The sequence below is a fragment of the Mustela erminea genome, chromosome 5, assembly GCF_009829155.1.
Source record: "Mustela erminea isolate mMusErm1 chromosome 5, mMusErm1.Pri, whole genome shotgun sequence".
In the NCBI taxonomy this organism is placed as follows: Eukaryota; Metazoa; Chordata; class Mammalia; order Carnivora; family Mustelidae; genus Mustela; species Mustela erminea.
The window spans coordinates 111,618,871-111,641,590 of NC_045618.1; the positions used below are offsets into that span (position 1 = coordinate 111,618,871).

The window sequence follows — 22,720 nt, forward strand, 5'->3', positions numbered from 1 at the left end:
ACCTTGGAACTCCTACCCTTCATAGAGGACCTAGCTCCCGGCGTCACAGGCGGATCTTGCCGTACATTTGCAGATTATAGCCTGAGAGGGAGAACTGTATTGGGGCGCCTGGGTGGCTCAGTGGGTTAAGCCGCTGCCTTCGGCTCAGGTCATGATCTCAGGATCCCGGGATCGAGTCCCGCATGGGGCTCTCTGCTCAGCAGGGAGCCTGCTTCCTCCTCTCTCTCTCTCTGCCTGCCTCTCTGCCTACTTGTGATCTCTCTCTGTCAAATAAATAAATAAAATCTTTAAAAAAAAAAAAAAAAAGAATGCAAGATACCCATAACCTCCCCACAGGAATGAACACACAATAATGGGTGGGAAAGGATCGTCATTATTTCTTAATAGGCAATTAAGGAAGAGACTTTGAAGGAAAACCTGGGTTCAAATCCCAGGTCCCTCACTGACTAGGTTGTCAAGTTGCTTAGCCTTGCTGATGATCAGTTTTCTTATCCATGAAATGGAATAATAATGCTTTGTGAGGAGTAAATGAGGGTGTTGGATAATCCATCAGCACGCATGCGCAATTCTTATTTGTTAAAGAAGGAATATCTTTCTTCAAAGGCCACCTCTGTGTTGGCTCATGAGGCAGGCTTCCCCCTGACACAGTGTCAGCTGTCCTACCCTTTCTTGTTTTAAGAAAAGCCCCATCCTCACAGCTGGGAGAGAACCAGCAGCCCTCCTGAGTCTTTGCCAAGGTCATTGACTTCCCTGAGGATACAGTTCAGGAAACTACTGCCAGAAGTCCCGAACTCCTCTTGTCTTTCCTCATGGTCTGAGAGGAGACTTTAATAACCATTGAGGAGCTCTAACTTGTGTGAAAGCCAAGAATGGTCCAGCCTTCTGCATTTTAGTGATGGGTTCTAGGGGAAAATATGATTTTTTCCCCTCATTTATTTCAGGGCAAAGGGAAACGACATGATTGTATTGTAATACTGGGAATGTAACAAAATGTGGTCCGAGAAAGGCCCAGATTCTAAATGGGTTGCCAGATGGAGGGGGAGACAGCGGAGACCCCATGAGGGCACAGAACTAGCTCAGACTACAGTTGGGAGCCAATCAGAGGTATGATTTTAAGGACAGCTGTCAGTTATTACTAGTGACACTTTCTGGTGATTTCACATGCACTGCGAGTGGAGTCTGCCTGTAGAGCTACGGTGGAGCACTTACAGGGAGGAATCCTCACCAGGCGAGCTAGAGGCTCAAGGGGAACTTGACACCAGGCAAACTTGACTCAAGGGAAGAGCCACTCAAACAAGTGTGAAGTAGAGAAGTCATGTCCGAAGTTCAGAGAATAAGGACTAGAAGCTTAGCAGTAAATGTCAGACTACTGGCAAAGGCCAGGTACTTAGTGTCTTTTTTTAAGGCTCTCTCACCTCAGATCATCTCAGGCAAATAGGGCAAGACACTTTGAATTATAGGGATAGGACTGAGAAAAGGGTAGGAGACAGCAATTTCAGTTGACAGTCACTGAGATTTGGGTGTATCTATCTTGTCTTCTAGAGAAGAGAAATCCTGGGAGAGCTGGTGTCCTGTGACTTCCTTAGCCTGGGGTAGGAACGTTAATAGCCAGTGGCTTGTAAGTGGCCAAAAGGGTTTGATGATAAAAGGAGAAATGTGAAAACAACTTTGTGTTCTTATTTAGGATGGCTATGTAAAGGAATCTTCAGAGAGCCATTAGAAAATGTCTTGAGGGGGGCGTATGGGTGGCTAGGTCATTTAAGCATATGACTCTTAATCTCAACTCTGGTTTTGGTCTCAGGTTGTGAGTTTGAGCCCTGCGTTGGAGCCTACTTTAAAAAAATAAAAAAAGCCTAGATGTTTGGGAGATTATTTTATTAAAGGCTATCCAAATGGTCTGTCAATATAATGTATCAACCATATAATGCTTTCTGTGTGTCTCTGTCAACTCTGTCAACTTTTTTTTAGTGATGCAGGAAATAAATCCATATATTCTTGTTATTAATAGAAAGTCAAATAAAATGAAAATATACAGTTTGGAAGATAGACCTCTTCACCACCATTTCACCTCTCTGCCATCTAACCCCCAGTCTTTCTTTGGTGGTAGCCTCCACCAACATTTGGTATTTATCCGTTTCTTTTTTTTCCCCACCCACCCCCTCAATATTTCGGCATACCCTCCCCCACTAAATACCCAGTCCTTGGGCACCAGCGATAAGGGGAGCTTAGAAATCATCCACTGATCAACGTGGTGCCAATGATCTTTAAAAAAAAAAAAAAGAGAAATGCAAAAGGTCATTCCCTTGTGGTGACATGATGTACATGCTTTTGGGAGCTAAGCTATTCTTTTTTTTTTTTTTTAAAAGATTTTATTTATTTATTTGTCAGAGAGAGAGAGAGTGAGAGCAAGCACAGGCAGACAGAGTGGAAGGCAGAGTCAGAGGGAGAAGCAGGCTCCCTGCGGAGCAAGGAGCCCTATGTGGGACTCGATCCCAGGACGCTGGGATCATGACCTGAGCCGAAGGCAGCTGCTTAACCAACTGAGCCACCCAGGCGTCCCGGGAGCTAAGCTATTCTGCAAAAAAAAACTCCTGGGGGAAGAAAGAGGCAAACTGATTAGCTTTATTATGCCCACAGGAAATTATTTCTCTAAAATGATTACTTTGTGGGTAACATCAATCCCAGAAAATTTTCAAAGAAAGTTGTTTCAAAACTGTTGTGTCAAAAAAAAAAAAAAACCCAAAACAAACAAAAAACCTAACCAACTGTTAAAATCACAAAAATGTTGTGTTGACAAGGAGAAGAGAGTAGACATGATTCATATCCATCTTTAGAGAATGAGTAAAGTCTGGGGGAATGTGCTTCTGTTACTACACTTGCACTTAAGCTTAGCTGAGAGACATGAAACTGTGGGCAGATTAAACTTCTGGGTCGTGTTATCATTCTGGCATTGTTTCAGACAGAAACATGAAAATCATGATCCACAGTGGGCTTCCAAACCAATGTATTTGGTAGACACCCCAATTCTCCCAGAAAATGTACTCTCTGTAAAGGCAGGAACCACATTTTGCTGGTCTTCAAAATGTTTTTCTTGGTTTTTCTATTAAGCATTTGCTGATATTCCCAAGAGGCTATGTGTGGACTTGAACAGACGCCATCTTCTTTTCCTGTCAGAGCAAAGTGTGACAGAGTATGGCCTCAGTATCTGTGTGTTTGTTGCTCAGTCATGGTCCCTTCTTAGCTCTGTTACTGTTTAGTAAATGTTTGTGTGACCTTAGAGTTTAAGAACGGAGTTGTTTATTTGAGTGAAATAAAGGGTCCTGAAACCTTCGGTGAGATAGTCAAAGAGTCTAGAGCAGTGATGACTGAGATGGCAGCTCAGGAGGCAGGACTGCCTGGTGGGTACGTGCGTGGCTCTGCAGTGAGAGATCCCAGTCCCGGGTCCTGGCTCTGACACGACCTCAGTGATCTTCGTCACATTACGTATCTCTTTCTAAGATTCAGTTTCTTCGTGTGTAAAAGTGGCCACACTAGTAGTATTTTCCTCACAGAGTCGCTGTGATTAAGATTGTGCCTAAAAGCACTTGGTGGGTTAACAAGTGTTCAATAAAAAAAACCATCTCTCCAGATTTCTCATGAGCTTTCTGTTTTCTTGTGAAGCTACTACAACATTTTCGGATGGAAATATTTTGTGTATGGTGGTGTTCTGGAGACTACTTATATGTAGACGCCGAACATAAAGCCTAAAATGTTCATCTTTTTCTAGATGGTTGTTCCACATGTAAATATGTGAATCGAATATCCACAGTGGCTCAGAGTCTCTTCAGGCGCCATTCATAACATCTGCGGGTCCTGAGATTCCATGAGTACTGTCCTGCTAGGATCAGTCTTCCTCCTGGGGAAAGGTTACATTCCTAATTTTCTCCCTTCTGTTACAGTTTTACACCTGCAGTGGAACTCAAGGAGAAAGGAAAGAAAGGCAAAGCAATACACTTTGCTGAAACTGATGGTCCCGCTACAGACAGGTATAACCGTCTTCCCAACCGTCACAAGCGCTGCTCATAGCTCCTCTCAGCAGAATGGCTCAAGTTGTCACATATTCTAAGAAAATATTATTTCCGTTACCTGCAGTTGGTGTGTAGATACCCATTAAGGAAAGAACATGCACTGTTTCTCCACTGTGGGAGATGTTACAGTAGTCCCTGCAGATACATCCCTGTGATAATTTGGCTCATAGCAAAATTTCAACATTTTTACCTTTTTTTTTTTAAATCTGAAAATAGTAGCTACACCATAAATAGATTGTCTAAACAGATGGGTAATAAGGTGATTTAAATGATCTGTTTTGGATGGAATTGGTGTTTATATTTTATATCAGGTAGTGTGCAATTCTCCTACCCCTCACCTGGTAAATGTAATGTTTAAAATGCATTCCAGAATTCTCCTCCATTAAACAAAACCCATTTTGGGGTTTTGACACTCAGGCTCTCCTTCCTTTATAGTAAAAGCCTCGTGTACCTCAGGATCAATTAAATACAACTTGAGACCTTTCAGACCACCATTAGAGACTGTTCTCTTCCAAAACAGGTTGACAGATAAAAAGTTTGTTTCGAGAGAGGATAAGTCACCTAAAGCCTTAGAGAAACGAGGTCAGCAGGGCAACGTGACACTACATGATGCTAAATGTGAGTGACTGTCTCGGCATCTTCCTATATCCTGAACCTCTGCGACGACCCTTTGTCCCTCTCTCAATTGTTCATCTTCTCTCCTTTCAGTTGTTGCTTTGTTTTTGCTGCAAGATACCGAGATGCAGCGGATCTGTTCTTTTACTACATTTATGAGGTACGTAATGCTTGTGAGACATTTTAGACCTTTTATCTTTAATCTGGAGCAATTCCGACTGATCAATGATGACAAATATGATTCTGGAGAAGGGACATGGGACTGGCTTTATGCAGCCATGCCCTCAGGAGTCAGTCTCCGAGATGAGACCAAAGACAGAAAGCCAGAAGTCACAGGAGCCCAAAAGAAAGCCCCAGGGCGAGTATGGAGAGCACATTGTCCCATAAAGACTATGTTATCTTTCTGTAATGGTTAAGAGGGTATACTCACTCACTGAAGTGAACTCATTCACATGTTTGGAGCCCGAGCAGGTAGTAGTGCATGATTCTGGGTGAGCTTCTTGACCTTTCTAAGCCTGTTTCCTCAGATACAAAATCAGAAGTAATTATGTCTTGGTCTGGCTGTGCGTGGAAAGTGCTTGTCATGGCGCCACACTTGGCCAGTGCTCAATGAAAACTGGGTACCCAAAGATTGGGAGCCCTCCCACATTCCCTTAGCATTCAGCAAAGGCTGCTTGTGGGGCCTGAAGCTTTATTCTGCAGCAGGAGCACACTCAGCCTGACTACAGGGCACGCTGGGAGCACTGGCAAGTCAGTGCCCCAGAAGCAGTCTTCAGTCAGAGTTGTGCTAGACGGAGAGTTGGTATCCCAGCTTCCTTCTGTCTGGATAACTCTGAGAAATTTTCTGCACTGTCTCACAGAGCCCCCCACAGGACTGAACTGCATCTGTCTACCGGGGTAATGAACTTGTTAACACTGCTTGCTGTGTGGGCTTCCTTCCCTTTCTCGTCTGGCTTCCCCACCCTGATACCGATGTTTCCTGTGGGCACTTCCTAAGTAAACTACTTAACTCTCACATCTTTGTCTCAGAGTCTGTTTCTTTTTCTTTTTTTTTTTTTTTAAAGATTTTATTTATTTTATTTGACAGAGAGAGAGATCACAAGTAGGCAGAGAGGCAGGCAGAGACAGAGGGGGAAGCAGGCTCCCTGCTGAGCAGAGGGCCCGATGCGGGGCTCGATCCCAGGACACTGAGATCATGACCTGAGCCGAAGGCAGCGGCTTTAATCCACTGAGCCACCCAGGCGCCCCTCAGAGTCTGTTTCTGGGAGAACCCAACCCAGGACAGGTAGTTACTAATGTTGTGGGGAAAAAAATGTGCAGTGTTCATCTTCGTCTGGTTGCATTTGCTAGAAAGGAAGCAGCAAAAATCTTGTAATGTTGAGAAAGAAGACAAAGGCTTCTAGGTTTTTTTTTTAAAAAAATTTTGTTTTGTTTATTTTTTCGGCAGAGAGAGAGATCACAAGTAGGAAGAGCAGCAGGCAGAGGTGGGGACAGGGAGGAGCAGGCTCCCTGCTGAGTAGAGAGCCTGATGTGGGGCTTGATCCCAAGACCCTGAGATCATGACCTGAGCTGAAGGCAGAGGCTTAACCCACTGAGCCACCCAAAATGTTTCTAGGTTTAAAACAGATGAGATGGGATCGTGAATCAGTGTAACCTTTTCCTAGAGCAAAACTCTGTGCCCTAGCATATTTCATATATATACCATGCCCTAGCAATTTCACTCCTAGGAAGTTACTCAGAGATGTGGCCATAAGGATAATTATTCCAGCAATGTCAGTAATATTTTTAAAAGACGTGCATATCCATCATATTGAGGACTAGTTAAAAAAATTATTAGATTTAGAATACTTTATCCAGCTTTTAAAAGAATGAGGAGAATCGAAACATGGTATCGTGGAAGGAGATCCATGCTAAGCGGTTAAGTGACAAGAGCAAGTTGTAAAGACTTGTGCATATATAGCATTATCTTCATTACCAAAGAAAATTTTAAGGCATATATTCATGCATATGTGTGTTGGTGGGGGAGGGCCTTATCTGTAATGGTCTGTGCTTTGAAAAGTTCAAGAAGGATTCATTCCTCTCTTGGCTGTCACTTGGAAATAGGATAGGAGTATGGTAGCAAAGGAGTGAGAGGACTTTTTACTTTACACATGTGTACATTTTTTTAAACAATGGAAAATATTATTAATGAAAACTTCTTAAAAATTAAAACTAGTTGATAAGCAAAATTGTAGGGCGCCTGGGTGGCTCAGTGGGTTAAGCCGCTACCTTCGGCTCAGGTCATGATCTCAGGGTCCTGGGATCGAGTCCCGCATCGGGCTCTCTGCTCAGCAGGGAGCCTGCTTCCCTCTCTCTCTCTCTCTACCTGCCTCTCCATCTACTTGTGATCTCTCTCTGTCAAATAAATAAATAAAATCTTTAAAAAAAAAAAATTGTAATTTAGTGTGTGACCCGTCTCCCCTAAAAAGTTTGGTCTTAAAAATCAGATTTCTTACATCTTTAGTAGTATAGAGGATAGAATTTTAAATGGTGAATTAGTTGTGTGATAGGCGTGATAATGTGTATTTCTGCATATTCTTCTGTCATGTGCCCATGTATTCTTAGGATAAGTTTTATGTTTAAAATATGTTTATACTACATGTTAACTAACTAGAATTTAAATAAAAATTTGAAGAAAAGATAAATATGTTAGCATTCATTTCTTTCCTTCTTTTTTTACTCTCCCCATAGGAATAAAAATCTTGACAATTTCCTCATGGCATTGTTGTACTATTTGTCTCATTACTTGGAAAAAATCTCCCTGGAAAAGAAACCCAAAAGCTATATGGTGTAAGTAGGATTTCGTAGTGCACTTTAAAGTTGTTTTATTGCCAGTGTTAAAACCAAGGTAAAGAAATGATGGAAATATTTAAAGTTTTGGGGTATACAAAAACATCTTATATGGGAGGAGGTCATCCGTTCTTAAAGCTAACTGAATAATTCAAGTGTTTTTCTAGCAACAGAATATTCCAGACACTGTAAACCAGCACTGCCCAGTAGAAATATAATGAGAGCCATGTATGTAACTTAAAATTTTTCAGTAGCTATATTTAAAAAAGTGTAAGAGATAAAGGTAAATGTATTTTATTTTTAATAAAATACATTTAATTTAATTTAATTTTTAAGATTTTTATTTATTTGACAGACAGAGATCACAAGTAGGCAGAGAGGCAGAGAGGCAGGCAGAGAGAGGAGGAAGCAGGCTCCCCGCTGAGCAGAGAGCCCAACGCAGGGCTCGCTCGATTCCAGGACCCTGGGATCATGACTCGAGCCAAAGGCAGAGGCTTTAAACCACTGAGCCACCCAGGTGCCCCACATTTAATTTAATTTTAATAATGTATTTTATTTAATGCAGTGACTCAAAAATGTCATTGTAACATGTAGTCAATATTAGGAAGTTACTGATGACATACTTTTTTTTTGTAGTATGTCTTTGAAATCTGATATTTGAATTACACTTACAATATACCTCAGTTCAGACTAACCACAGTTAGTGCACAGTAGCCACATGTGACTCATGGCTGTCATATTGGACGCTGCAGATAGAGATATTGGTTCTCTGGTTTTTATGCTTATGAGATTCTTGCTAGGCCTTTGTAAGCATCTAGTGAAAAAAACTAAAAATTAAAAAAATTAATAGATACAACCAAAATGATATTCCATATCACAGAAGCAAACAAGATTTCTTAGGCTACATAGGAAGAATTTAACTGCTTTAGGCAGAGGTGGCTCCAAGCTATACAGGGCAAGAATCTGGAAACTCAGAGTCCAGAGCAGAACAATGCCTCTCAGGCTTGGTGACCTTTTGTAAGCCATGGAACTTTCCAAGTGCCCAGGCTGCCCTCCCCAGTATATGTGGAACCAACCCAATGATTTAGCTGTTAGAAATGCTGTCAGAGTCATCAGTTCCTTGCTGTGGAATGTTTTTAAAAAGCAAAATCCGTGGGTACAACCAAGCAGTTCGAAAAACATTTTATGGATAGATAAATGTATCTGGACAGCAGTTTTGTAAAGAACCAGATAAATAATTCAGATACTGCTACTGCAGTGAAGCCATCATAATATACCACATCCGCATTATTTCAGGGCTGCCTTCACAGCAGGGCAGCCAGAGATCATGAGGAGGTTTTTTTGTTTTTTTTGTTTTCTTTTCTTTTCTTTATTTATTTGGCAGAGGAGAAACGGAACCCAAGCAGGGGAAGTGGGTGAGGGAGAAGCAGGCTTCCCGCTGAGTAGGAAGCTGGATTCGGGGCTTGATCCCAGGACTCAATCCAGGACCCTGGAATCATGACTTGTGCCAAAGGCAGATGCTTAACGACTGAGCCACATAGGAGCCCCTTGTGAACTGTTTCAATGGTGGCAAGCAAAAGGGTTTAGCCAGCTGGAGAGGCTCAGAAGGTTTGAGGAGTCCTACCATCCCCGAAAAAGACCTGATGAGACTTTGACAGCACATGAGCTTATATTTTATGTGGTGTTTTCTATTTCTGAGGGTTACTGCTAATCTAGCAGAGACCTTTGTTTCATTTCTATATTTATAGGAATAGACAACAGAGAAAAAGGTTTCTTAGTTGTTTTTGAAATACACTAAAACTATTAGAGCACAGTGGTGTAAGGTAGACTTTCTTAGAAGGAATCAGTTACAGAATGACAGAAAAATCCAAGCCTTAAAATGATTGGCTCTATGGTGGGATTCTAAAATAATTATATTGGGCGCCTGGGTGGCTCAGTGGGTTAAGCCGCTGCCTTCGGCTCAGGTCATGATCTCAGGGTCCTGGGATCGAGTCCCGCATCGGGCTCTCTGCTCAGCAGGGAGCCTGCTTCCTCCTCTCTCTCTGTCTGCCTCTCTGCCTACTTGTGTTCTCTGTCAAATAAATAAATAAAATCTTAAAAAAAATAATAAAATAAAATAAAATAATTATATTAACGTTTCACTTTCAGGCTTCCAGTAGTCAGTCAGTTTACTTTAAATATAATAAATAAATATAAATAAAATAAATATAAAATAAATATAGACTGTATTGAGATATCTGGACTTAAATAACTTTAAGTAAAAAATTGATTTCAGTCAAACTAGTGAGGTAGAACAGGGATAATGGTAGTATCTACTTTACGGAGTTATCATCCAGATTAGATGAGATAATTCATTCTGTTTTAGCTCAGAGGTTGCTCCTTGGGAGGAAGGCCTACAACCTGTGAGAGGAGAGTGGGAAGGGGTACCGAGGTATACGTTGGTGGTTTTAGATGATTCAGGCCCGAATTCCAGAAGAAGGAACCTTATCCCCATTTTACAGATGAAGAAGCTACGGCTCAGAGAGGATAAGGAGCTGGCTGGAGAGGACTTGCCTAGTTAGTGATGGAGCTGAGATGGGAGCCCAGCTCTACCTAACTCCCCAGCCTCTCAGCCTCTGCAGTGCGTCCGCCACCCTGTCCCAGTCAGCAGAGCTCTCTTATACAGAGTTTATCCATTTGTAATTACGATTTGTAGCTTCTGTCAAAGGCAAAATTCTGCAGTTTTTAAAACCGGTATTTCTCAAGTTATTACATCTTCATAATTATAATTTTTTAATGGTGGCATAACTTCCCATCCAGCTAATGTGTGTTATCGACTGACTGACTTACCTATTAAGAGGCAGTATAGTACGAATAGTGGTTAAGGGTATGGACTTTGGTGCTGGAATAAATCCTAGAGGGACTGATATGTTAAGTTAATAAATGTCAAGTCCTTGAGCAGTATTTGGCTGTATTCCTACAGCCTGCATTACTACTCCTTTTCCCCCTCCATTTTATATATTTTTAGGAGTTGCCGGTTTTCAGACAAATAGGTAATAATTGGATATCTTCATGCAGTAGATTCCCCCTTAATTTTGGATAATTTTTTTAAGAAGGAAAAATTTCCAGGAGAGATCATTGGATCCAAGTTTATGGTCAGTCTTATGGCACTTGAAATTATCATCACGTTTTTCCCAAAGGATTATATTTAAGTGCCAGGCTCTACGCAGACCTACTGAATCAAGATCTTGGAGAGAGGGTAGCATTAGGAATCTACACTTTTAGCGAGTATCCAGGTGATTCTTACATATATTTAATCTTGGGGACCAGGGACCTAAAAGTTTCAAGGCATTTTGTTGTTTTGTTTTCAACAGCAAGGGGGCTGTCTTTGCTGCTGGCAGTTCTGGCACCTTAGGGGTGAGAAATAAGAGGGTGGGGGCTGCTGAAGGAGACAGGGAGGAGGTAGGCGTAATGATGGGCATTGGGGTGCAGTTGTTTGGGTTATATGAAATTTGGGTATTTTAAAGCCGGAACTCGCTTTATCTATTCCAGAAACTCATTTTTATTCCAGTGACTCACAGGACTTCTCATCGCATGTGGTAACATTTTGTGCTTTGTAATATCTCTATTATCCTTAAACCCCTGCCTCCACAGCATATCCTCGTATCATCAGTCTAGTGGTTGATATCAGAGGGGGCAGTGTGTTGTCCCTGTTGTTTAAAGTGCATTTCAGGGGCGCCTGAGTGGCTCAGTGGGTTAAAGCCTCTGCCTTCGGCTCGGGTCATGATCTCCGGGTCCTGGGATAGAGCCCCGCATCAGGCACTCTGCTCAGCGGGGAGCCTGCTTCCTCCTCTCTCTCTTTGCCTGCCTCTCTGTCTACTTGTGATCTCTGTCTGTCAAATAAATAAATAAAATCTTTAAAAAAAAAAAGTGCATTTCATGGGGTTTAAGTCTTTCTGAAAATTAAAAGGCAGATAAAAAGCCAATGACATTTCACTTTTCTTTTTTTTTTTTTTAATATTTTATTTATTTATTTGACAGAGATCACAAGTAGGCGGAGAGGCAAGTAGAGAGAGAGGAGGAAGCAGGCTCCCCAGTGAGCAGAGTGCCCGATGCGGGGCTTGATTCCAGAACCCCGGGACCATGACCCAAGCTGAAGGCAGAAGCTTTAACCCACTGAGCCACCCAAGCGCCCCGAGACTTCACTTTTCTATCCCATCATTGGAGTGTATTGTTAGAAATATAGTTTCCAGGGTGCCTGGGTGGCTCAGTGGGTTAAAGCCTCTGCCTTTGGCTTGGGTCATGATCCTGGGGTCCTGGGATGGAGCCCCGCATCGGGCTCTCCGCTTAGCAGGGAGCCTGCTTCCCCCTCTCTGTCTGCCTGCCTCTCTGCCTACTTGTGATCTCTGTCTCTGTCAAATAATAAATAAAATCTTAAAAAAAAAAAAAAAAAAGAAATACAGTTTCCTACTATATTGTACCACAAAAACTCTATTTAGGCTCCAGACATGCTGTAACCTAAGAACAGGTTGTCTTTTGGAAATTTTCCTTTGCAATTCAATTGGAACTGGGGAAGTGTTTTCACAGGGAAGTAAGGTTATTATAATTGATGCCAAAGTTCCCAGAGGAGTGGTCCACACATGCTTCCTCAGCAAATACAGAACTGTGAGAAGGGAACCGTTGAGAAGGTCGAACATTGAACCTTCAACATCAGGAACCCAGGGGATGCTGGAGGGAGAGAACTTCCATTACTCTTTTAACAAAACAGCAGGGAAATGGGCTGCTCGCTGCCTCAGAAACCAGTGTAGATAATTTGTTAGTTGAGCTATTCTGTATAAATTAGCTTGGCCTATATGTAAGATTAAGGATACATACTATAAAGAATCTATAAAAAAGTGAAAATTCACCATAAACTCGAGATACTGATTATAATGATAAAAGTCAAAGGGCTTGGAGGCCCTCCCTTAGCTCAAATAGAGTAAATGAAAGGGGGAGGTGAGATGCGTTGACTCACTTGTGTATTTCTTTCAAAATAATTTACACTTCTGGCCCAAATGAACGCACGTGATCATTTTCTCTTTCAGGGGCCTTGTGGAGAAAAAAGAGATGGAACTGGTTATAAGTAAGTTAGAGGCGGCGCAGAAGTACTTGGCGCAGAAGTACTGCATGCTCGTGCTGGGCTTGGCCATGCCTGATAAGCATCACATGTGCTGTGGAAAGTAAGTGCACACTTACGAGTTCTGTGAGATCCTTCCTTGCTTGTGTGGTCCTCTCTGGAAGACCCTTTACTTTGACTTTTGGTGCCTTTGAGAAAGTTTCCTTTTTGACTGTACAAAATAACTGGGCTCGGGTGACGCTCAGACCCAAATATAGGTGCCGTTTTGTTTGGGAAAGCCGAGTTTGGGAAGAGTCCCAGAGTTTACACTGTATACTTGCTCAGTGGCATCTTGCTCTCAACCTGGAAGACTTCCTGTTGCCGATCATGGCCACATGGCTGCCAGGGGCAGGAGGCCTGGCGTGGGCCGGTTTTGAAGGGGGCACTGGGTGTGTCTCCTGCCCTCCCGCTGCTCATTTTACAGCAACGGATAGATAGCCATGGGTACAAGCTAAGAGGGTGGGGATTAGGGAAGATGACCTTGTTTGTGGGGAGATACTTTTTTCCTTAGACTGACAGTTTATGTATCACTGTAATTAAAATTTAAGTATCTTGTGGGGCACTGGGCTGGCTCAGTCAGTATAGCATGTACCTCTTGATCTTGGAGTTGTGAGTTCCAGCCCCACATTGGGTGTAGAGATCACTTAAAAATAAAATCTTAAAAAAAAAAAAAATAGTCGTATCACAGGAGAATTTGGAGGCATCAAGAAAAAGCTCTGATCCTTAATGCCCCCTCCCCAACCCCCTTCTCTGAGTGGTTTTTAAAACAGGCTCAAGAGCCACAACATGGTCATGGCTAGAACTCCTTACTTTTAACTTTATAGGAAAGAACAGAATTCATGGTTTCTCTCCGCATTCCCCACATTTTCAAAATACAGATTGTGTTCTACATTTTCTGTGTACCTCATTCTGTTACTCTGCTTACAGAACCTCACCTACAACTTTGAATAGCAACTATAGGTGTTCTGCTGTGTGACATACCAATTTGCCTCACCATTCCTTATGTGCAAACTTAACGTGATTTCAGTTTTTCTGCTTTATGGTGTTTCTGCGTCGGATATCTTCATATAAATTACTTTGTCTATTTGGGCTCTTTACTTATGGCTTATAACCCAGAATGTATTTACCTAGAAGGCATCAGTAGTTTTCTAGCTCTTGTTGCATACTGCCAGATTGTTCTCCAAAGAGTCTAGAACGTTTTGTACCACCATCAGCAATAAGCATACCTAGCTCTATTAGATTAACATTTTTGATGGCTTAAAGTTTAAAAAAAAAAAAAGCTTAAAGATATTTTATTTGACTTTGAATATCTTTCATGACTGTGGGGTCTGTGCTGTTTTTCTGTATAAAATAATTTATTGCCTGTTTATTATATTACTATTATAATTAATTGTTAAATTAATTACTGCCTTATCTAGTTTTAACCATCTATCATCTGGAAAGTGGGTAATTTATGTGTCCTATAACGAAGCTTGGCCATTTGTTTTTCTAGTTTGTTGCTTGCCTTTGATGTTTATATTTTTACACTTTATGAAAATATTTAAAATCTTTATTTGACTATTTCTATCTTGTTTCTGATGCTGTTCAATAATCATGCAAGTTCATCATCAGCTTCACAGTTTCCTATTCAATCACTTTAAAATTACATTTTCTCAGTGGTGCCTAGGTGGCTTGGTCAGTTAAGTGCTGTAACCTTGGTTTTGGCTCAGGTGATGATCTCAGGGTTGTGAGATCGAGCCCCAGGTTGGGCTCCATGCTGGGTATGGCGCCTGCTTGGGATTCTCTCTCTCCCTCTGCCCTTGCCCTTCCCCTATTAAAAAAATTTTTCTCACATTACTCTAATTTCTTCTGTCTTGTAAGTATCACTTTAGATTGAAAAAACTAGAATTTGAGGTTTGAATTAGTCAGCTTGGGCTGCTGTAACAAATTACCACAGACTGAATGGCCTGAATGGCTTAAACAGCAGAATTGTATTTTCTCATAATTTTGAAGCCCGGAAGTCTGAGATCAGGAGGCCAGCATTGTCCAGTTCTGGTGAGAGCCCTTTTCCGGGCTTGTAGACAGCTGCCTTCTCACTGAGTCTCTCCATGAATGAAAGAGAAAATCACTGGGCTCTACTTCCGTGACTTCATCTGAACCTAATCGCCCCCCCAAAGCCCCACCTCCAAATGTTACCATGATAGTGGTTTTTAAGGCTTCAACATATGAACTTGGGGTGGGGCTAGGGAGACACAAATATTCAGTCCACAGCAAGGTTAAAAAAACACCCTGTAGGGGTCCTGGGTGGCCCAGTTGGTTAAGCAGCTGTCTTTAGCTCAGATCATGATCGCAGAGTCCTGGGACTGAGTCCCGAGTTGGGCTCCCTGCTCAGCAGAGAGCCGCCTGCTCCCTCTCCCTCCACCCCTCCCCACTGCTCCTGTTCTCTTGCTTTCTTACACTCTCTCTCAAATAAAAAGTAAAACCTTTATTTAAAAATGAAAAAACCTACCCTAAAAAAACACAAAACAGAAAAAGACCTACTCTAAAAAAGTAATTGTATTGGCAATATTTAATGTTTAATTTTTAAAGATTTTTATTTTTAAGTAATCTTTACACCCAGTGTGGGGCTCAAACTCACAACCCTGAGACCAGGAGTTGGCGTGCTCTACCGACTGAGCCAGCCAGGTGCCTCTTAATGTTTAATCTTTAAACGCATGTGTGCAGGGACACCGGGGTGGCTCTGTTGGTCAGGTGTCGTCGGACTCTTGATTTTTGGCTCAGGTCATGATCTAGGGTCTGTGGGATTTAGTGCCTTGGGCTCAGCGGGGAGTCTGCTTAAAATTCTCCCCCCTTTCTCTGTGCCTTCCTCCCACTCATGTGTGCACACTCTTTCTTTCAAATAAATAAATCTTTAAAAACATTAAAAATAAAAGCATATGTGCAGCACAGACTAATTTTGAGACTGAGAAACCCAAACTGAACAATTCTATCATAATTAGAGATTTTATTGTATCTTTTAGTTCTCTGGATGTAAAGCCTACACTTAAATTATTATACTTTTAACAGTACATTTTTATTACAATGTAATTTTTATACAGACTTTTAAAGAACTCATTATGCTTGAAAGAAATGAATTGCCTGGGTTTAGTACTGGTTCCTCTCCAGGAGGTGCTGGTCTTTTTTGTGGTTGTGTGCAACATCACCTGATTTTCTCCTGGCTATTGGATCGCAGTTTAGAAAAGCATCAGTTTAGACTTTAGAGTTCACCACCCATTACTCACAGAACAAATTTCATACAGGTCATTGAGCCAACAAAGGATATCAAGGAAAACAGATTACAGCATGTTTTTTGCCAGTAAAAGTTGTTAATTGGCCATGGGCCTTGATTATGTCCTAGAATGGCGTTTATATTGTTCTTCTGGCTATTTTTATCTAGAAGGTGAGGACAGTTTATTTTGCTAGTCAGGAGTGATTACCTGATTTTAATACATCATTTTTTCACTTCCAGTGTGAATAAGCTAATATTCCCCTGAGAACATTCTCGTGTATTTTCTGACTTTTTGATATATACATACTTAATATTGGACAAGGACACCTTATGCTATTTGTCTCTGGAGTTAAATTAGATATTTCAGAAGAACCAGCAATTTGGGGGCTGTTAATTTAGTGCTTTCATGTTTCTCGAAAAGTAGGAGGACATGCTTTTCTATTCTAAATACATCTGTAAAATCCTGATAATGCAAAAGCTTTGGCACGATTTTGATGAATGTGTTCAGTAAAAGATCTCTGTGTTTGCCAGGATAGATAAGAAAACCTCTTCATGGCATATGCTGTAGAATTAGATCTATTCTTTGTTTATGGCCAACTCCGGCGCCAACCCCACCTCTGTCTTAGGATTTCTACCTCTTCCTTTGCTCTCAGTGCAAGCTGTCGCCTGGTGGATGACCAGAGAGTCTGGCATAGGGATGAGCATACTTGAAGCTCAGATTTATAAATCATCCTTAAGTCCCACTCCCCACCCCACCCTCCCAGTCACAGTTCAATAAGGCCTCTTTCCCCTCCCCCAAACAAATTCCTTTGATATTCTGTTCCTTTGTGCGGAGTATGCCTTGACCTTCATTTAAACTGGATTTCTACCCAAAGCAGCAGGGGACGAACTTTTTTTCCTTTAGGGCCTTGAGATGCCATTGGCCTAGCTTCCCCGCACCCTCCCAGGAATGACTAAAAATATGTTACTTTCCTCATTGTAGTTTAGAGCTGAGAGTCTAAGGTAGCAAGAAGGAGTAAGAAAGCATCATAACAGGCCACTGAAAACCTCTGCGTTTTTTGCCAGGCTGGCTCTCTCCCCTTTTCTTCAGATTTGTCCTCACAGGTAAAAAGGACAGCATTTTTGCTGACTAGCATTAGCGTGGTAGCCACTTGCCGCATGTGTCTGTTGAGCACTTGGAATGTAGCTGGTCCATATTTAAATGTGCTATAAATGTAAAATATACACTTTACAAACAAGTTACAATTGAACAAAATATCTCATTGATCATTCTAAAATGCAGATTACATATTAATATTTCAGGGTTTGAATACAATAAGTATATTATTAAAATTAATTTCACCTGTTCTTTTTACCGTGGCCACTAGAAATTTTTAAATTACATTTGTGGCTTGCATTATATCTCTTTAAAAAAAAAAAACTTACTTATTTATTTGACAGAGCGAGAGAGGGAACACAGCGGGGTCGTGGGTGGGGGGGGTTGGTGGGAGAGGGAGAAGCAGGCCTCCTGCTAATAAGCAGGGATCCCCAATGTGGGCCTTGATCCCAGGACCCTGGGATCATGACCTGAGCCAAAGGCAGATGCTTAACAACTGAGCACCCAGGTGCCCCTGCTTGCATTATATTTCTATTGGATTTTGCTATTGTATAAAGTCTCATTCAATTTGCGGAAGATTTGAAGTGTTTAAATTTGTTATTTTGCTCAGTAAATTTTAAAATTTATAGTCAGTTTATAATTATTAGGTACTTAATATAAAAATTATAAAGTAAAATTAAAAAGAAGAAAAATTGCACCCAGAGATGAATTTGCTGATTTAAGCTAGGATGTTCCCAAATGTGCACTTTCTCTGCCTCCATTTCTTGGGCTCATTTCAGGTTTATATGTGGAGCTAAATCAGAATGGTAAGAAGAAACCTGTCTTCTGTCCTTGATTTCTGTTGGTAGGCTCTATCAGTTTGCTTTGGGCTTTAAGGGAGAAAGAAGTCCCAGTTTTATGGCAACTTGAGGGGAAGGGGAAGAGGTTCATAGTACCTTCTCTTCTAACGTTTAAAATGAGAAGAGAGAAGCCTGGCTGGCTCAGTTGGAAGAGTGTGTGACTTTTGATCTCGGGGTCATGAGTTGAAGCCCTACATTAGGTATGGAGATTCTGTAAATAAAACTTAAAAAAAAAAAAAAAGAAAAAAGAGGGGGGCACCTGTGTGGCTCAGTCAGTTTAGTATCCGACTCTTGATTTTGGCTCAGGTCATGATCCCAGGATCCTGGAATCCAGCCCCATATCAGGCTCCCTCCTCTGCAGAGATCCTGCTTCTCCCTCTCCCTCTATCCCTCCCCACCACTCACTCACTCTCTGTCTCTCTCAAATAAATAAATAAAATCTTAAAAGAAAAAAAAAAGGAGAAAGAAAAAGAGGAGAACGTGCGTGTTGCCTGCGCCCTCTGTCATTTCAAAACCTCGCTGACACGGTGCCAGTTTGAGTTGCACAAACCTAAGTGCTGCTCTCTGTCTTCTCCCAGAAGGCAGGCTGACTTAGTCTTCCCAAAACCGAGTTTGGTTGGTATTTGCTTCGGCTTGGCAGGTCTGCATGGTGTCCGGTGTCCACTGGCAGAGGCCGCGGAAGGGTGGAAAGGGCACATAAGCACTCCTGTCCAGTGGAGGCTGCAGGTGGCGCAGAAGGACAGAAGGACGCAGAGGCCTGTCCTGAAAGCTTCTGCTGGCTCCGTAGTTGACTGTGTTCAATCCGCAGACTCATCTAGAGGAAAGGCTTGTTTCCCTAGAGTTCTGGTTACAGTGACAGATGTGGAGAGCTGACAGGCCCGAGTTTGGGTACAGACTCTGTCCCTAATTACATATGTCTTTGGGCTTCGGTCTTTTCAGCTGTAAAGTGGAAATAATAATGCTGACTACGTCATAGAGATCTTAGGACGACTAAATATGATCATGTAAAGGGCTTAGCACAGTATTGGCACATGGTCCGTACTTACTAAATGCGCACTGTATTGAAGGCCTTACTTCCTGGTTGAAGACTTGCGCACGAAGAAACCGGTGTAGGAATGCAGAGGCTGCAGGAGGAGAGGAATCCACCCCAGTAAAAACTGAATCAGTGCTTCTGTGTGTCCCCTGAACGGAGGGCTAATTTGGGCCCACACAGATCATGAAGTGTCCCTGAGGGTTTGGGTCATCTTCCCCAGACCACTGGAGTTCAGGAGGTTCTTGAAAGCCTGATAGCAAGGGCCAGTCCTGGGAGTCGTCCCAAGCAAAACCAGCAGCAAGTCCAGGATCAGCCTGGCAGTGCCTGGGTCTAGCCTTGGCCCCTTGAGTGATCAAGTGATTGCAGGTGCACAGCCTTTTCCATCACTTCTCAGGTCCTCTGCAGGCCATGCCTGCTCTCCTCAGGCCGGGATCAGAACTAGAATGGCCTCTCTTGGGGAGGGGAGGCCAAGTTCAGTAAGTGTGCCTGTGCCGGTCCAGTGTCCTTAACGTTGAATTTGTATTGCAAGGATTCCTGAGCAGATGCCTGCCTTTAAGAGCTGTGGCTCAGCATATATATACTGCATCTAGTGCTTTCTCCAGTCAACTGCAGATTTTAAGATCTTTTAAATCTTTTTAGGATTAAGATGTTTGATCTTTGTCTTTTTCTCTGCTTTAGACTTCCCCTTAGTTCTCTGTTTCCCTACTGATTAACACCCCATGTTACCTCTTTACCACCTTCCCACTCTCCTTCCTCCCCAGCTCTCACATCACCAAAAACATTCATAAGAATACATTTCCTGCTGGCTTGTGTATCCTGAACTTTATATATATATATATATATTTTTTTTTTTTAAGATTTTATTTATTTATTTGACAGAGATCACAAGTAGGCAGAGAGGCAGGCAGAGAGATTGAGGGGGCAGCAAGCTCCCCGCAGAGCAGAGTCCGATGTGGGGCTCGATCCCAGGACACTGGGATCATGACCTGAGCTGAAGGCAGAGGCTTTAACCCACTGAGCCACCCAGGCACCCCCTGAATTTATATTGATTAACTTTTGACCAAACACGGTAAGGGTTTTGATCTGGATAACCTAAGAAATTGAAGAAAAAGATGTTGGGACTCACAATGCCTTTGGACAGCATTTATGTAGCTAAATAGCCTTGGGGCCACGGTAATTGTCTTGCCAAGAGACCTTTGAAGATAGGGGCTTGCCTAGATCACTGAAAAAGACTGAGCTTCCTTCTCAACCTATAGTTGTGATTTGTTGTATTGCAGGGAGAAAATATCAGATACACAAAAAGACTGGAAATTCTTTGAGGTGAGTCACTCATGTTTTGGGACTTTTCTCTTTCTATGAACCATGAATAACCAATAGCTGTTTGTCAGGCACTTATTTTTAGTGAATATCTTTTCTTAAAAGGATGCTAACAAGCTGTATGCTATATCTTAAATTTTTGGTCTCGTTTTCCTCCTGCAAAGGCAAGTACCTGTGTATTTTCCACAGCTTTTCAGGAGTGCGGGGAAGTGGGGTCACCTGGGTTTGCGTCTGCTTAGCAGTGTTACATAGACAGGTGGGAGTTTTACTATCATCGCCCTGGGTTGTGATTCTTGTCTGTTTTCTGTCGTAGTCCTTTTATACTTTCTGTACATACGTAGCTTGGATTGTCTTCCGACGTCAGCACTTCGCAGAGATTGAGGAAGAAATAGGGAGGCTCTTTCGTACCAATATGTTCAATATTCCTCGGAGGAAGCGCGAGGATGAAGAATCAGGAGGGGAAAAGAAACGCATGACTTTTGTACAATTCAGGTACGACCTTGTGACTTCCCAAAGCTCAGGGACATTTCTAGAAACAGAATGGTATAACCTAAATGTCTCCTCTCCCACCCCCTACCCCCAGAAGAATGATGGCAAAACGCCCAGCGATTAAAAAAGCCATTAACATGCGCTCTCCAGTCCTGTCTACTCTGCTGCCATCTCTCAGAGAAAAAGCTCAGAATGTCTTTGAGAAAAAGAATCATCAAGGAGGCATCAAACTCCCAGCCCAGATACAAGAGCACACGGAAAATCTGGAGTCTGTGCCCATGCCAATGTAAGTGGCTCAAGGAGAGGGAAAGGAGAGCCTCAGTATGTCCTAGGTTGGGCCAGGAGGCAGACACCACGCCTTGTCCAGAAAGTTGAACAAAGATGAAAGCCGGCTTCTTACCCACCCCTCCACCTCTCCACCTATTTCCTTTCCCAAGCAGCTCTTGGTACACCCAGCTAGACTAGAAAACATTGCTAGAAAGTTATGCTAGACTTCAAATAGCTCTAATTCGGAGGTGTAGGTAGCCGACTTTACAAGGCTGAGGTTTCTTCATTAGAAGAACCATCTCTGGGAAATGTGGGAAGGCCAGTTACAAAACCTTATGTGGGCTGAAATTTTGGATTCATACTTAAGACCACAATGTGGGGGTCTGCCTGGGTGGCTCAGTGGGTTAAGCTGCTGCCTTCGGCTCAGGTCATGATCTCAGGGTCCTGGGATCGAGTCCCGCATCGGGCTCTCTGCTCAGTAGGGAGCCTGCTTCCTCCTCTCTCTCTCTGCCTGCCTCTCTGCCTGCTTGTAATCTCTCTCTGTCAAATAAATAAATAAATAAATAAATAAATAAAAAAGAACCACAATGGGGGTTCATGGAAATAGGGAAAACTTTAAAAAAGTATATATGTGTATATGTATATGTATGGGTGTGTGTGTGCGTAGCTTTGGCATGTACACACACAAACACACACATGCAGGCACAACCATAACCATACACCTTATTCATTGGCCTCACCGCTTCAGTTATACCAATAATTCTTTTCACAGAGTTGGCATCTTGGGGGAGCCTCGATGTCTGTTCAACCCCCATACCCTTCTCCCCCTTGAACCAGAAGAAAACACGAAAGCGGATGGGAAACATACCTCCCTGATAGAAAGAAATAACATGAAGATCCAGGATACACTGAACATAGTTCTGAGAACACTGTCGTCTCAAACAGCATTCCCTAAATGATCGGGTACCTTCTGTTTCTGTAATTCATTCAGTCCCCGTATTTGAAGTAAACTACTCTGACTTAATCACTTTATACAGGACTAATATTTATTGTTATTAAACAATTTTAATTGTTCAAATTATTTTGTTGAAAGTTCAGTAGTAGACAGTTAATCTCAGAAACCTTTAGAAAAGCTCATTTTCCTGTATTTACTAGTTTGCTGTGTTATTTATTTACTTCCTTGGCTTCTGTGTGACTGTTTAGAGTAACATATTAGGACATTTAGCCAGTATTCTAGTGGACTAGTAAAGAAACATTCTGTGTTTATTTGTTCCTATGTTCATTTTTACTATATGAGAGAAGATGTTTGGGACATTTGAAAACTAAATTTTATAAAAAAGGAAATTAAAATATTTTAAAAATGAAATCTTTTTCTGTGGCTTTATTATTATTGACATTGAGATATAAAGTATATCTGATTCATTTAAAGGTTTTTTTTTTTTTAATTTGACAGAGATGCAGTGAGAGAGGGAGCACAAGCAGGGGGAGTGGGAGATGGAGAAGCAGGCTTCCCGCTGAGCAGAGAGCCCGATGCAGAGCTTGATCCCAGGACCCTGGGATCATGACCTGAGCCGAAGGCAGTTGCTTAATGACTGAGACACCCAGGCGCCCCTATCTGATTCATTTAAAAGGCTTTTAGCACATATGGATTTTTTAAAAAGATTTTATTTATTTATTTGACAGAGATGACAGGCAGGCAGAGAGGCAGGCAGAGAGAGAGGAGGAAGCAGGCTCCCTGCTGAGCAGAGAGCCTGATGTGGGGCTCCATCCCAGGACCCTAGGATCAT

The 22,720-nt window shown here is 42.1% G+C and overlaps 1 protein-coding gene across 7 annotated transcripts in view; it reads left to right on the forward strand.

Moving 5' to 3' along the window:
• The window catches only part of PPP1R36 (protein phosphatase 1 regulatory subunit 36), a 31,664-nt gene extending 9,371 nt beyond the window's left edge, over positions 1–22,293 (forward strand). For 4 of the 7 annotated variants that reach the window (XM_032344488.1, XM_032344483.1, XM_032344484.1 and 1 more), the window contains 9 exons: positions 3,939–4,025; positions 4,588–4,685; positions 4,776–4,842; positions 7,413–7,511; positions 12,575–12,709; positions 20,138–20,180; positions 20,491–20,669; positions 20,761–20,952; positions 21,706–22,293. In XM_032344488.1, the coding sequence (XP_032200379.1) occupies positions 3,939–4,025; positions 4,588–4,685; positions 4,776–4,842; positions 7,413–7,511; positions 12,575–12,709; positions 20,138–20,180; positions 20,491–20,669; positions 20,761–20,952; positions 21,706–21,892 (1,087 nt within the window). In that variant the 3' untranslated portion in view covers positions 21,893–22,293. The remainder of the gene's footprint in view (positions 1–3,938; positions 4,026–4,587; positions 4,686–4,775; positions 4,843–7,412; positions 7,512–12,574; positions 12,710–20,137; positions 20,181–20,490; positions 20,670–20,760; positions 20,953–21,705) is intronic. The other 3 variants (XM_032344482.1, XM_032344486.1, XM_032344487.1) reach the window with 2 other exon arrangements.
• Positions 22,294–22,720: the final 427 nt, after the last annotated feature.